The sequence below is a fragment of the Lycium barbarum genome, chromosome 1 (assembly GCF_019175385.1).
Source record: "Lycium barbarum isolate Lr01 chromosome 1, ASM1917538v2, whole genome shotgun sequence".
NCBI classification, from domain to species: domain Eukaryota; kingdom Viridiplantae; phylum Streptophyta; class Magnoliopsida; order Solanales; family Solanaceae; genus Lycium; species Lycium barbarum.
Genome location: NC_083337.1, coordinates 163,017,264 through 163,030,814, shown reverse-complemented (window position 1 = coordinate 163,030,814; position 13,551 = coordinate 163,017,264). Strand labels below are relative to the sequence as shown.

General features: G+C 35.0%; 2 protein-coding genes and 1 non-coding gene across 4 annotated transcripts; 2 read left to right on the top strand and 1 right to left on the bottom strand.

The window, feature by feature from the left end:
• Window positions 1-721: 721 nt before the first annotated feature.
• On the top strand, window positions 722-3,935 carry LOC132603632 (ETHYLENE INSENSITIVE 3-like 1 protein). Its single transcript, XM_060316770.1, has 2 exons — window positions 722-880; window positions 1,442-3,935. The coding sequence occupies exon 2, from the start codon at window positions 1,599-1,601 to the stop codon at window positions 3,417-3,419; it is 1,821 nt and encodes a 606-aa protein (XP_060172753.1). The 5' UTR covers window positions 722-880; window positions 1,442-1,598; the 3' UTR covers window positions 3,420-3,935.
• Window positions 3,936-6,037: 2,102 nt separating this feature from the next.
• TRNAC-GCA (transfer RNA cysteine (anticodon GCA)) lies at window positions 6,038-6,109 on the bottom strand. The gene has a single exon. It is a non-coding gene; the product is annotated as a tRNA-Cys (tRNA).
• A 3,817-nt stretch (window positions 6,110-9,926) lies between these two features.
• On the top strand, window positions 9,927-13,045 carry LOC132603623 (protein ETHYLENE INSENSITIVE 3-like). Of its 2 annotated transcripts, none has more exons than XM_060316756.1 (2): window positions 9,927-10,084; window positions 10,655-13,045. In XM_060316756.1, the coding sequence occupies exon 2, from the start codon at window positions 10,762-10,764 to the stop codon at window positions 12,589-12,591; it is 1,830 nt and encodes a 609-aa protein (XP_060172739.1). In that variant the 5' UTR covers window positions 9,927-10,084; window positions 10,655-10,761; the 3' UTR covers window positions 12,592-13,045. The 2 variants fall into 2 exon arrangements, with proteins under 2 accessions (XP_060172739.1, XP_060172743.1); XM_060316760.1 differs by lacking the exon at window positions 9,927-10,084 and adding an exon at window positions 10,141-10,325.
• The last annotated feature ends 506 nt before the right edge of the window (window positions 13,046-13,551 follow it).

Here is a 13,551-nt window from a genome sequence, read left to right as displayed (position 1 = left end):
AAGACACCGCTTTGTTGGATTTTTGTGCTATTTATACCCAGAGACACAATGTATAAACAAAATCGTATACGGTTAGACTTTTCTATAACGACATCCTCATATAACAATACATTGTTATAACAGTACTCATGTTTTCTTCGAAATCGATTTTTTATGTTATATTTTACCTCTCTAAAACAACTTTTTACCTATAACAATAACTACTATCTTTATAACCTTACACTCTTTGTAAAATTACCCCTTTATAACAACTATCTTTTTTTTTTGGTAATATAATGATTAATCAGCTTTATAGAAATAGAATCTTTAAGATTATCAATAATAATTCTAGAAATTTTGACCAAATATTTTGATATTTTAATACACCTTTTATATAAAAAATATTAGTTGAATATATATTTTCATCATTAAAAGATTTCCATTCGTTATACAAAGTGTGATTAGCTTAGAATTTGACAATTAAAAATAAAAAATTAAATTTTCTGCATCTATTTTTGCCCATAATAACGAAATATTATTTAAATGTGAATGTTCTTACATGTGTATAACAATCATTTGCAACAAAAGATTCGGGGCTCACGATATTGTTATGACGGTACTAAAAATAAAAGTGTCAAAAATTTAAAACATTTCAAAATAATAATAGTAATAATAATAATGTCTAAATTAAAATGGAGGGGAGTTAATATTTTAGTTCCTTGGAGGGAGTAAATATATTCACATTCACTATTAAAGTTGTATAACTGTCCTCTCTTCCTCTCTATTTCTTACTTGTCTTTCTCCCCTGCTTACATCTACACTCTAAATGATCAAATTATTCTCCAAGTAGAGAAAGAGTTGAATAGACTTTTGAAAGAACAAAAAGAAATCATAATTTCAGGTACTCTTCTTCCTAACAGAACATAGTAATATTTCCCTTATCTGCCACCTTTACAAATACTACTATTTGCTTTTGTTAATTAGTGATCTTCAGTGGAGTTCTGTTATAAAGATATGTGCTTTTTCTTCAAGATTGGATTTTTTCTGTGTTCCTGATTCTTTATTCGTTGTATATACGTTCTTTTAATTGTTATAATCAACTGATCAATCTAATATGTGAACATTAGCAGCATGCTGTATTCAGCTATTTACCACCAAACAGTTGGGTAAGTTTAACAAGATTTTTATACCAAACAGCCTAACTTCCTTTCATTTTTTATTTTATTTTTTGTATTTTTCAGATTTCTGTTACATGAATATTGATGTTTTAGATCTGGAAAAATGAAAACATGTCAATTTTTCTTGGCTTTCTCTCACATGTGCAAAAATCTATGCTTACTTTGATCAGACCTCAGTTCAAAAGGCCACCCTTTTTCTTCCCATGTCAATAATTTTTTTGTGTTATTCATTTCTGGAACTTGTCAAAGAGACTTTCTTATATTCCTTGTAAATGTATTTGCAGGATCAAATATCACGTAACTTAGTTGATTTCGATAGATGAATATTCAAGAGAGGACAGGATAATCTGTGAAGTTTTGGGTTTTAGCTGCTAATTCTGTTCAGATTTCTTGAAATTTGTTACCTGGTTTACTTTTTGGAGGAGTGTTGTTCTTGTCAAGATGATGATGTTTGAGGAAATGGGGTTCTGTGGGGATCTTGATTTCTTTCCTGCTCCGCTAAAGGAAGTGGAAGTGGCTGCCCCACGCGCTGAGCCGGAGCCGGCGATGGATGATGATTATAGTGACGAGGATATTGATGTGGATGAGCTTGAGAAGAGAGTGTGGAGGGACAAGATGAAGCTGAAAAGGCTGAAAGAAATGAGTCATCAGGGGAAGGAAGATACTGATTCTGCGAAACGCCGCCAGTCGCAGGAGCAGGCGAGGAGGAAGAAGATGTCGAGGGCACAGGATGGGATCTTGAAGTACATGTTGAAAATGATGGAGGTATGTAAAGCTCAGGGTTTTGTTTATGGTATCATTCCGGAGAAAGGCAAGCCGGTCGGTGGGGCATCTGATAATCTTAGGGAGTGGTGGAAGGATAAAGTGAGGTTTGATCGCAATGGCCCAGCGGCCATAGCCAAATACCAAGCTGATCATGCTTTCCCGGGCAAGAATGAGGTATTGAATCCCGTTGGTCCGACCCCTCACACCTTGCAGGAGCTGCAAGATACGACCCTGGGTTCATTATTATCAGCTTTGATGCAGCACTGTGATCCTCCTCAGAGAAGATTTCCATTGGAGAAAGGCGTTTCACCCCCGTGGTGGCCTACGGGCCAGGAGGATTGGTGGCCTCAATTGGGTTTGCAGAAGGACCAAGGTCCTCCGCCTTATAAAAAGCCTCACGATCTGAAGAAGGCGTGGAAGGTTGGTGTCCTCACAGCGGTGATCAAGCACATATTCCCTGATATTGCTAAAATCCGCAAACTTGTAAGACAGTCGAAGTGCTTGCAGGATAAGATGACAGCCAAAGAAAGTGTGACTTGGCTTGCTATCATCGATCAGGAGGAAGCTTTGGCTCGAGAACTATACCCTGATCGATGTCCACCTTTGTCCTCAGCTGGTAGTAGTGGAAATTTCATGTTGAATGACAGCAGTGAGTACGATGTTGAAGGTGCTCAAGAAGAGTCTAACTTTGATGTTCAAGAGCAAAAACCACACCATCTCGGTTTGTTGAATGTCGGTGTTGAGAGATTCAATGAGAGGCTGCCTTCACAACAACAGTCTCATCCAATCAAGGATGAAATGATCACCAGCTTAGATTTCACCAGGAAGAGGAAGCAATCCAATGAACAGATTGTTACGATGGATCAAAAGATCTATACATGTGAGTGTCTTCAATGTCCTTACAGTGAACTTCGCCATGGTTTTCAGGACAGATCTGCCAGGGACAATCATCAATTAGCTTGCCCTTTTAGAAATACTTCTCATTTTGGAGTTTCAAACTTTCATGTCAATGAAGTCAAGCCAGTTGTCTTTCCTCAACAATATGTCCAGTCAAAGTCAGCTGCCATGCCTGTTAATCCAAGTCCACCTCCCTTTGATCTATTTGGAGTAGGAGTTCCTGAAGATGGGCAAAGGATGATTGATGACCTGATGTCACTCTATGATAGTAATGTACAAGGAAACAAAAGCCAAAATACGGCGAATGTTGCACTGACCAAAGGTCAGCCTCATCAACAATCTCGGGTTGACCAGGACAATTACCTACACGGCCAAGGGATGATGGAGGGGAATATCTTCAAAGACATTAATGTTTCTGCAAGTCATTCTATGCTGCCACAAGGCAATCTTGTTGATCAATGTAAGGCCCTAAATTCAAGTGACAATTTTCATTTCATGTTTGGGCCTCCGTTCAACTTACAGTCCCCCAATTACACCGGAAATCTGCCTGGCATTGGATGTGATACCACGCCGAAGCAAGATATTCCAATTTGGTACTAGCCAGGAGATTGGTCAAACGTATATAGTCAGGGGTTGGCCTGATGGCAATTGACTTGAGCCTTGGGGTGCTCCCTTTCAAGGTCTCAAGTTCGAAACCCACTGGGTGCAAACAATTTCTGAGGGCCATCGGACTGGGGAAACCCTGAATTAACCGTGGTGCACTTGCGGGAAACTCCTTGCCGAGGGCCTGTGCACCCACGGGATTAGTCGGGGCTCAAAGAGACTCGGACACCCGTGGCTAATCAAAAAAAAAGATATAGCTGGAAGATCCCAATATAATTAGTCTGCATTATCAGGTGCATTTTTATCGCTTACAACTCTTCGTCATGGTATTTCTGGTTACCATACGTTGTAGAGGTTGAAAGCTAGGCAGCATGGTGTAACAGAAGAGGAGGAAGATATACCCTCAAATATTAGCCATGCTGCTTATAGAATGTGTAGTTATCTGATAAATAAGTTAAGACTATATTGTTATGTGTTACAATTTTGGTTTAATCCAAGCTTCAGTTATTTTCATATGTCTGTTTAAGCTTATTTGTTTGTCTGCGTGTTGATGTTGATCAAAAGCTTCTTGGTTCTTTCAGCATGGGTGGTATCAGTATAAACTGTTGAATTTATACAAGGGGAAGGTCCTTTTGTTCAGTTCAGTTCTTAAGGTTGTTTCATGTTTGAGATTTCTGCCCTTTGTAGCATAGTCATTGATGTTGCCAAAGCTGTGTTGTGAGAAGTTTTCTTCTGTGATCTTTTTAGCTTAATGTAATAATTATTGCTTTTATGAAATGGACTGTTTGATTTGTTATGCAATAACAACATGACTTTTTAGTTGAGTATATGGTACTTTTCTTTGCTTTGGTGAAGTTTCTCCAGGCTTGTGGATATGCTTAAGTTCATTTCGGTGGGGATTAGTTATCCTGCCCATACTTTAACATGCTCGAATTAATCGATACACGGCATCCAAGTATGTAGCCTAGCGGTCAATGGAGTATGTGAAAATCACTGGAGACCAAAGTTATAATCTCTAAAAACGCTAGGTGACTTACTATTTCCCTTAAGCCTTAGTGGATAGAGTTATGGGAAATAGCAGGTGCTAACAGTCGAGGTGCATGTAAGTTGGCCAGACTACCATCATTAAAACAAAAAAAAAAAAAAAAGTTAGCAGATACCCTCACTTGTAAAGAAAAATGGAACAATAAAGTAGAGTGTGAAATGAAAAAGTAATAAGACAGAGATCATGTGAATAAGCCAGATGCAATTATGTTTATTGCTTTCATTTCTAACTTAAGAAGCAACACAGCTGCTTCACGTTCAGTTTTCTTGTGATTGATTCTACTTTACTGAATGTTTTCCTTTAAGAACTATGTTTAGGTTTGCTTAAATTTTCCATCACCAATAATTGTCCAATAAATAATGTTATCAACAATTAAAAAAATAAAAATCATTAAGATGGTTACAGGTCTTTGGGAGGCACAAATCTATAATGCGAAGCAATCTTTGTGAACCTTTATATATGTACATGCATCTGGTCATTTTCTTTTGACAGATCCAATACAGAAACTACAAGAAAGATTTCCATTTATGCAGGTCAAACAGAGAAGATAAATTTTCTAAAAAAAATATTAAAAAGGTAATGCCAAAGGCAAATGCAATGTACATACAACTATGCATTAAGAACTGTCCCAAAAACACTAGACAACTTTTGTTGATAGGCTAACTGGCTTATCCTATTTTATTATTAGTAAAAAAATAATTTTAATTTGTTTATTCTTTAGCAGTTTGATGAAACCATAACAGTTGTAACATAATGACCTGCCACAGAATTTTTTAATCTTCTACGTGACGAATAATGAGTAGTTAACACCTTTGTGACTATTATTGAAAAAGTTAAAATATAAAAGACTTGTTTGTTCTGATATTTTAAGATTAAGTTGCTGTTCAGTTATCCAGTATATCAACAGTTGTCCTGAATAACGTTTTTTTTTCTATTGTACAAGAATCTTATGAGAGAAAAAAAGCAAAGTAGAAAGTAAATTGTAACAGCCATAAATCTATATCTACATCGTTTTGTAAAGATTAACCCAATACCTTGTGCTGCTAAAATACTTGGCAAATAAAACTGTGCAAGCAAAGTTAAATTTGAACAAATTTAAGTAGTTTCTATAGTCCAAGTTAGCTTATAAACTTTTTTCTTAATCAAACACAATAAGTAAACTTTTTCAGTGGGTTAGATACAATCATGATAAGAGAAAGAAAAGTTATTTTTAATTTAGCCCAAATACGCCAGTTTTCCTTGATCCAGTCAATTTTTTCAGCGAGATTATAACATAGCATTGGATGTTCCGTTGGTGGAATAAGCATAATAATCCCGAATAAAATGTAGGATTGTAATAGATTAACGCTCAAATTTAGCCCCATCGGTTAAATCACCTACTGGAGGACGTTTCTTCTTATTATTCTTGGTAAAACACCAGAACTTAAGAAAGTTATTTTGTTTTATTTTTAAGCTTATTAGTTCTGTTGTTTAATTTATTTTTATAGGCTATTTCTATAATATTGGAGCCAGATATAATTTCTCCAAAACAACCTGATACTGAAGAAAATATATTTTTTTTTTTTTTAAAAGGGCCCAACCGGGTTCGAACCGGTGACCTCTTGATCTGCAGTCAAATGCTCTACCACTGAGCTATGGACCCAACTGTGAGCAACTTACGAAATAAGTTACACTTCATCGTTTGCAATTTGTTTTTGGGTCTAGTAATGCAGTTTCACTATTGCCAAGTCTTTGGCACTATAATTGGGCAGCTGCCATGGACACTTGTACTCACACCCAAAGTGTCCCTCCATATCCATTGATTTTTCACTTGTCTCCATCAAAAACTCATGATAAATAACTCCCTTTTCCACTTTCTAACCTTTTCCATGTTATTTCATCTTTCTTTCCACGTTTTTTTATCACCCTTTTTTGTTTTCCACTATCAATACTCATGAGCATCTTTTGATACAAAAAAGAAAAGATTTTCAAAACAAGAAATTAAGCAAGAGTCAAGAAATTGATAAAGGAATTTGGAAACCAAAATTAATCTTGTGTTCAATTCTACTTTGCCTTCTCTCTTTCTCTTAGAAGAAGACAATTCTTTTTGCTAAATGATTTAGTAGGTATGAATTAAGATTTTCTAGAAATAGAATTACGTAACTGTAATTAAATATATATCCTTATTACGTAACTATAATTAAATAAATATCCTTTATACACTGATGGATCAAATAACTTTGCTTGAACTATAAAATAAAATCTTTCGCGGTATAAATTGCGATGCGAGATACCTAAATTGACCCCAATAAAGAAGAGATGTTTTTTCAAAGCTCATAGTAAAAGATTACCTAAAGAGAGGTGCAAACATTGTAGTTATCTTGAGAAATATCTCAATTGTAGTAATTATAGTTTGAGAAGATTTATCCTAAATTAGGAATAATAGATCTCGAAATGTCTAGCATGATTATTTAACAGTTAAGAGATTACAATTTAAATCGCAATGTAAACAATGAAAATGATTTAGCAGAGGAATCTTAGTAGTTCAGTTGGTTGACTACCTGAACTTTCACTTTATTGGTGAGGGTTCGATTCTTCGACTTGTAATCCCCCCATTTTGTTTTTATAAATGATTTACCAATTTTAAGAGATATTTTTGAAAGCTCATAATAAAAGATTATCTCAAAAGAGTTGCAAACATTGTCGTTATCTTGAGAAATATCTCAAATTTTACTAATTACAGTTTAAGAATACCTAACTTGAATTTGCAGTAATGAATATCAATATATCTAGACTTGGCCATTTAAAAGTTAAGAGATTACAATTTAAATCGTAATATCATCAATGGTGAGGATCTCATGACATGACATTTGCTATCAGCGGGATCTTCACTCAATTTTGTTTTTTAAAGAAATACCTCATATTTAATAACATTATATATATATATATATAAATGAAATACCTCATATTTAATAACATTTAAACCCATTATTATTAGAATATATTTAAATTTCCAAAATATGTTATACCAAACTATTTGTTTCTTTCTAAACTCTTAGCAAAAACATCCCCCCTTTCACCTCAAGGACATAAGAAGTTTTTCTTAAATTACTTTACTAATTGACACTGAATCACTAGCCATAAATGCTCTTCTCCATAATAGGTCAAATGTAACTATCCTAAAGAACAAATATCAAAGAACTCAAAAGGATAAGGCACCCTAAGTTAATAGCCAACTCATATATTCAACAAAACAAAACAAGAAAACAACAAAATAACACATTCCTTTCCCCATCCCCACAAACTTTTAATTAATTCATTGCATTCTCCCTTGAAAAGGAAAGCTCATTGACCCATAGGGCTTCCCTACAAAAATCACCACCCAAAATACACATACAAAAACACTCTCACTGAATTACTCATTATTTCACATAGAAAGGCCCATACTGTCCTATAACTAGCATTTTTTTTAAATATACTCAATTATTTATTCGAAACCTCCATAAAGTTCTTATATAAACATTTACACTAAATCAAATAATTTAATCATTTAAATCATAAAATAAATTGGAAATATTTTTTTATTTGTTTCCTATCTGATGTTCAATACTCGATTTGGGGTTCGATTAGTTCAAGTTCACGTGCGTAAGATCCATTAAATAGACAAATGTTCCTATCATGATCATGTGAAAATACATGTCATCTAATTATTATAAAGTGAAAAAATTATAATACAAAGTACATTTTAAACTATCTCCCCCTCTCCACACACTTGTAATATCCCTTCATACATCAAAAAAGGGTGTGTGTGTTGAGGGGTGGGTTGTTAATTGGATAATGGATTAATTGTCATTTTCCATTCATTCCCCCACCTTAAGGCACACATACACTTAGGAGCCATTTGGACACGATTTTCATCTCATGAGATGAAATCACGTTTGGACATGTAATTTGGATTTCTTAAGTTGTAATTTTTTTTTATAAACATAAAAAACCCCACAAGTTGTGAAAACCATCAAAATTTTCCCAATTCTTATACAATCTTATCAAATGAATAAATCATAATTCATAATAAAATTAATAAGCTACTAGAAGGCCTTTCTAAAAAGTACAACATCAATTGGTCAAACTTTAGTTCAATAAAAAGAAAAATTTAACATGAATAGCAATGTAACTACTCTTTAATATAATCCTCTCACATGATAAACATGATTGGTAAATATATTTTACCAACTTGCAGATTAATATTTAATTCAAATGGTTGGTAAACATGATTGGTAAATATATCTATCAACTTATGGGTCTTTTTTTACAAAGTATAAATGTATGAGTCAAATTTTACATTTATATTTTTTGAAATCATGATTTCAAATCCCAAATCGTGCCTTTTTGGATGATTTGGGATTTCATGAGATGAAATCAAAGATGAAATCGTATGTCCAAATGTTGATTTCATCTCATTTCATGAGATGAAATCGCATGTCCAAACGCCTACTTAAAGCTCCAAATCACCTCCCCTCACCCTAGTCTCCCACCCAACATGAAGATCCAAATCACATTTGATATACATGAAAACAAGGTATTTAACGCTAGGAGAAACATTGATCACAAAGTATATTATTTTATAATTCTTTCTTGATCATATTACCTTATTTTGAAACTTTTTTGTATGGTTGAAATTGCTTATATTTCATAGTTTTTAACGCATGCTATTTATTTATTTAGAACATACGATTATGTTCAGTCATCCAAACAATATCATTTGTTCCTCCACGCGGTAAACGTAGAAAATGAAATAACAACTTATTCACATATTGCGTTTACAGTACAATTAATAGATATCAGTGGCTTTAATTGTAGTTTTGTTAGAATTAACAATAACGAGATGATTTATTTAATAAAAATGATACATAATAAAGGATCGAGTAAAAAGTCACTCAATATTTATATCAATTCAATAAATACATGAAACATATCTTCACATTTGCTTTTACTACTAAGCATACTTAAGTTACATAAAAATAGCTTATTCACACGCTGAGTTTACACTACAATTAATAGTGTAAATATATAACGCATATCTTTACATTCACTTTTATTATTAAATTATAATTATTTATACATATTGTCACTTTAATCTATGACTACACCATAATGAATTACTACGTTTTAATATAAATATGCGAGTAGTTTTTTATTAAAAAATAATAACGCAAAACTACAAATCAATAAAATACAAAACGTTGTGGTTTTTATAATAGTCCAAAAAACATAGGGAAACAAATCACGATCCATCTGCCTATCCATCCAAGAAGATGAAACTTTAAACAACAACAAATTAGTTAATTAAATTAAATAAACAGCAAAAGAAACCAAAGAAAAAGTTTACTGGTTTGGTTTTTTTAACCAAAGAGCCGACACTTTTAATCTCCCAATACATTTTCCACCATAAAAAAATAGTACTCCTCACTACTATACAAACTCCATTATTATAATTGTATTATTGTTAGCACCTATAACTTGCCCCACCTTCTTTCTTCTTTCATCCATCTACAGTCAGTCCAAAGGGTCAATTATTCTATAACCAGAGTTCCAGTTGAAGAGAGTTTTGGAAGAAAAAAAAAATGATCTTTTTAAGGTATTCTTGAAACTATTTCTTGAAAAAAATTGCTTTTTCTGTTGTCAAGTTGAGATCTGTACTGGGATTTTGTGTTAGTTTTCATCAGTTTTTCTACGTCTCCAGATAGATTGATCTTTGGGTTATTGATGTATTTGCTCTATTATGATATGTGGCCCTGATGTAAATATTTGAGCTTTTGCTTCAAGATTGGATTTTTCTGTGTTTTTTAGTCTGAATTTTGTCATCACTAGATACTTAGGTAAGTTACCGGATTTTCTTTCAGGTTTGTGTTTAGGGATTACAATTTACATGAATATTTGATATTTAAGATCTAACAAAGCATGTTAAATTCTTGGATTTTCGTGGGAGACAGCTTGTACCATTTTTTCTGCTGTTGTTCCAAGAAAATGGGGGATGCTTATGTGCACAAATTTATGCTTTTTTTAATGATGATTAGTGACCTCTCATGGATTTGATTGAACTTTATCTGTTTATTGTGATATTCACTTGTTTATTACTATTTGTTTGATTTCAGTTCTTGAAATGTTTAGGTGGATTTTCTTATTTTCCTTGTAAATGTATTTGCAGGCTCATGTGATTTGATCATCTTCAATATATTCTTCTTTGAATATTGGATTTTTGGTATTAGCTGCAAGTAGCTTCACCTTTTTTGAGTGATTGCTTGTCCTGTCAAGATGATGATGTTTGAGGAAATGGGGTTCTGTGGCGATCTTGATTTCTTTCCTGCTCCGCTAAAGGAAGTGGAACCGGCTGCTGCTCCACAGACTGAGCCGGATCCGGTGGTGGATGATGATTATAGCGATGAGGAGATTGATGTGGATGAACTGGAGAGGAGAATGTGGAGGGATAAAATGAAGTTGAAAAGGCTCAAAGAAATGACTAAAAGTAAGGAAGGTGTTGATCCAGCAAAACAACGTCAGTCGCAGGAGCAAGCGAGGAGGAAGAAGATGTCAAGGGCACAGGATGGAATCTTGAAGTACATGTTGAAAATGATGGAAGTGTGTAAAGCTCAGGGTTTTGTTTATGGTATCATCCCGGAAAAAGGAAAGCCGGTTAGTGGGGCATCTGATAATCTTAGGGAGTGGTGGAAGGATAAAGTGAGGTTTGATCGAAATGGCCCTGCAGCCATAGCCAAATATCAAGCTGATCATGCCATCCCAGGCATGAACGAGGGATCTAATCCGGTGGGTCCTACCCCTCACACCTTGCAGGAGCTTCAAGATACCACACTTGGTTCGTTATTGTCAGCTTTGATGCAGCACTGTGATCCTCCTCAAAGAAGATTTCCATTGGAGAAAGGCGTTCCGCCACCATGGTGGCCCACTGGACAGGAGGATTGGTGGCCTCAATTGGGTTTACAAAAGGACCAATGTTCTCCACCTTATAAGAAGCCTCATGATCTAAAGAAGGCGTGGAAGGTTGGTGTCCTCACGGCGGTGATCAAGCACATGTTCCCCGATATTGCTAAAATCCGCAAGCTGGTACGGCAGTCAAAGTGCTTGCAGGATAAGATGACAGCCAAAGAAAGTGCAACTTGGCTTGCTATTATTAGTCAGGAGGAAGCTTTGGCTCGGGAACTTTATCCTGATCGCTGTCCACCATTGTCCTCAGCTGGTGGTAGTGGAAATTTCATGTTGAATGACAGCAGTGAGTATGATGTTGAAGGTGCTCAAGATGAGCCTAACTTTGATATTCAAGAGCAAAAACCAAACCACCTCAATTTGTTGAATATCAATGTTGAGAGATTCAAGGAGACGATGCCTCTGCAGCAACAATCTCATCAAAACCAAGATGAACTAATCACCAACTTAGATTTCTGTCTGAAGAGGAATCAATCCAATGAACCGACTGTGATGATGGATCAAAAGATCTTTACATGCGAGTTTCTTCAATGTCCTCACAACGAAATTCGCCATGGTTTTCAGGATAGATCTTCCAGAGACAATCATCAATTTGCTTGTCCTTTCAGAAATTCTTCCCGGTTTGGAGTTTCAAACTTTCAGATTAATGAAGTCAAGCCAGCTATCTTCCCTCAACAATATATCCAGCCAAAGCCAGTTAATCAAGGTCCACCTTCCTTTGATCTATCTGGTATAGGAGTTCCTGAAGATGGTCAAAGAATGATTAATGACCTTATGTCATTCTATGATAGTAATGTACAAGGAAGCAAAAGCCAAAATACCCGGACTTTTTCGTTGACCAAAGAGCAGCAGCCTCATCAACCACCTCGTATCCATCAGGACAATAACGTGCTCAGCCAAGGGATAATGGACAGAAATATCTTCAAAGACACTAATATTTCCACAACTCAGTCTATGCTCCCACAAGGCAATCTGTTTGATCAATCCAAGGCTTTAAATTCGCCTTTCAATGCTGGCTCCAATGACAATTTCCATTTCATGTTTGGGTCTCCGTTCAACTTACAGTCGACCAATTATAATGGAAATTTGCCTGGCGTTGGATACGATACCACACCTAAGCAAGATGTTCCAATTTGGTACTAGCCAGGAGGTTGACATGTATATCAAGTAGTCAGTCTTGGCTTCATAGATATAGCTATGCACTCGTCTGCTTTTTCAGGTGGATTTTTAATCGCCTATAGTCCTCTTAGTTATTGGTGTTTCCTGTTACCATGTGTTGTAAAGGTTGAAGAACTGGGCATGGTGTAACAAACACCCTCAAATATTTGCCAATACTTCTTAGAGGACATGTAGATATCTTTTTATAAGTTACTGTTTCATCATGGCCAGTTTTATCAGTCAGTATAAACTGTTGAATTTATAGGCTGTGGTCTAGGTCTTACTTGTTTAGTACTGTTCTCAAGATTGTTTGAGAGATCTACTCTATCCTTTGAAGTCTTGTGGCATTGTTGTTAACGTTGCCAAAATTATGTAAAGAGGTGTTTTCTGCTATGATCTTTTGCTTCTTAGTGAATAGGCACCCCATGTTTTTCTGCCTTATCCTGTTTCAAGGCTTTTACAAGGGCAAGTGTTGGGCTCATGAAATTACCAATTTGATTTGCTATGCAATATAAACATAATTATTCTACTGGAGTATGAGGAGCCCCCCCCCCCCCCCCCCCCCCCCCCTTCTCAATAAATTTGGGCTAGATAGCGCGCATTTCGACTAATTACATGAGATATCTGCTACCTCACACCAACACATATATCGGGTAACTCTGTCTATCAAAGTTTGAATACGACAGAAAAAATGTTTTTAGCCTCCATTAGGATATGAACCTTAAAAGTTGGTTCTCAATTCACAAACAGTGTACCGAGTACATAGATTTGTTTTTGTCAAGTTTCTCATGTCTTGTGTAGATGTTTCTTATATGTTCAATTGTTATGGGTTCATTCTATCAATTGTACGTATGCTGACCCTAGCATTTTTGACATGGAGGCAAGATAAATGTTATAAAATTTCAATAACTATTAATTTGAAATTCCATTTTTTGCTTTTCAAGA

Bases quoted from the DNA above. Each gene is read 5' to 3' on its own strand.
- LOC132603623 (XM_060316756.1), top strand. From the start codon at position 10,762: ATGATGATGTTTGAGGAAATGGGGTTCTGTGGCGATCTTGATTTCTTT.
- LOC132603632 (XM_060316770.1), top strand. From the start codon at position 1,599: ATGATGATGTTTGAGGAAATGGGGTTCTGTGGGGATCTTGATTTCTTT.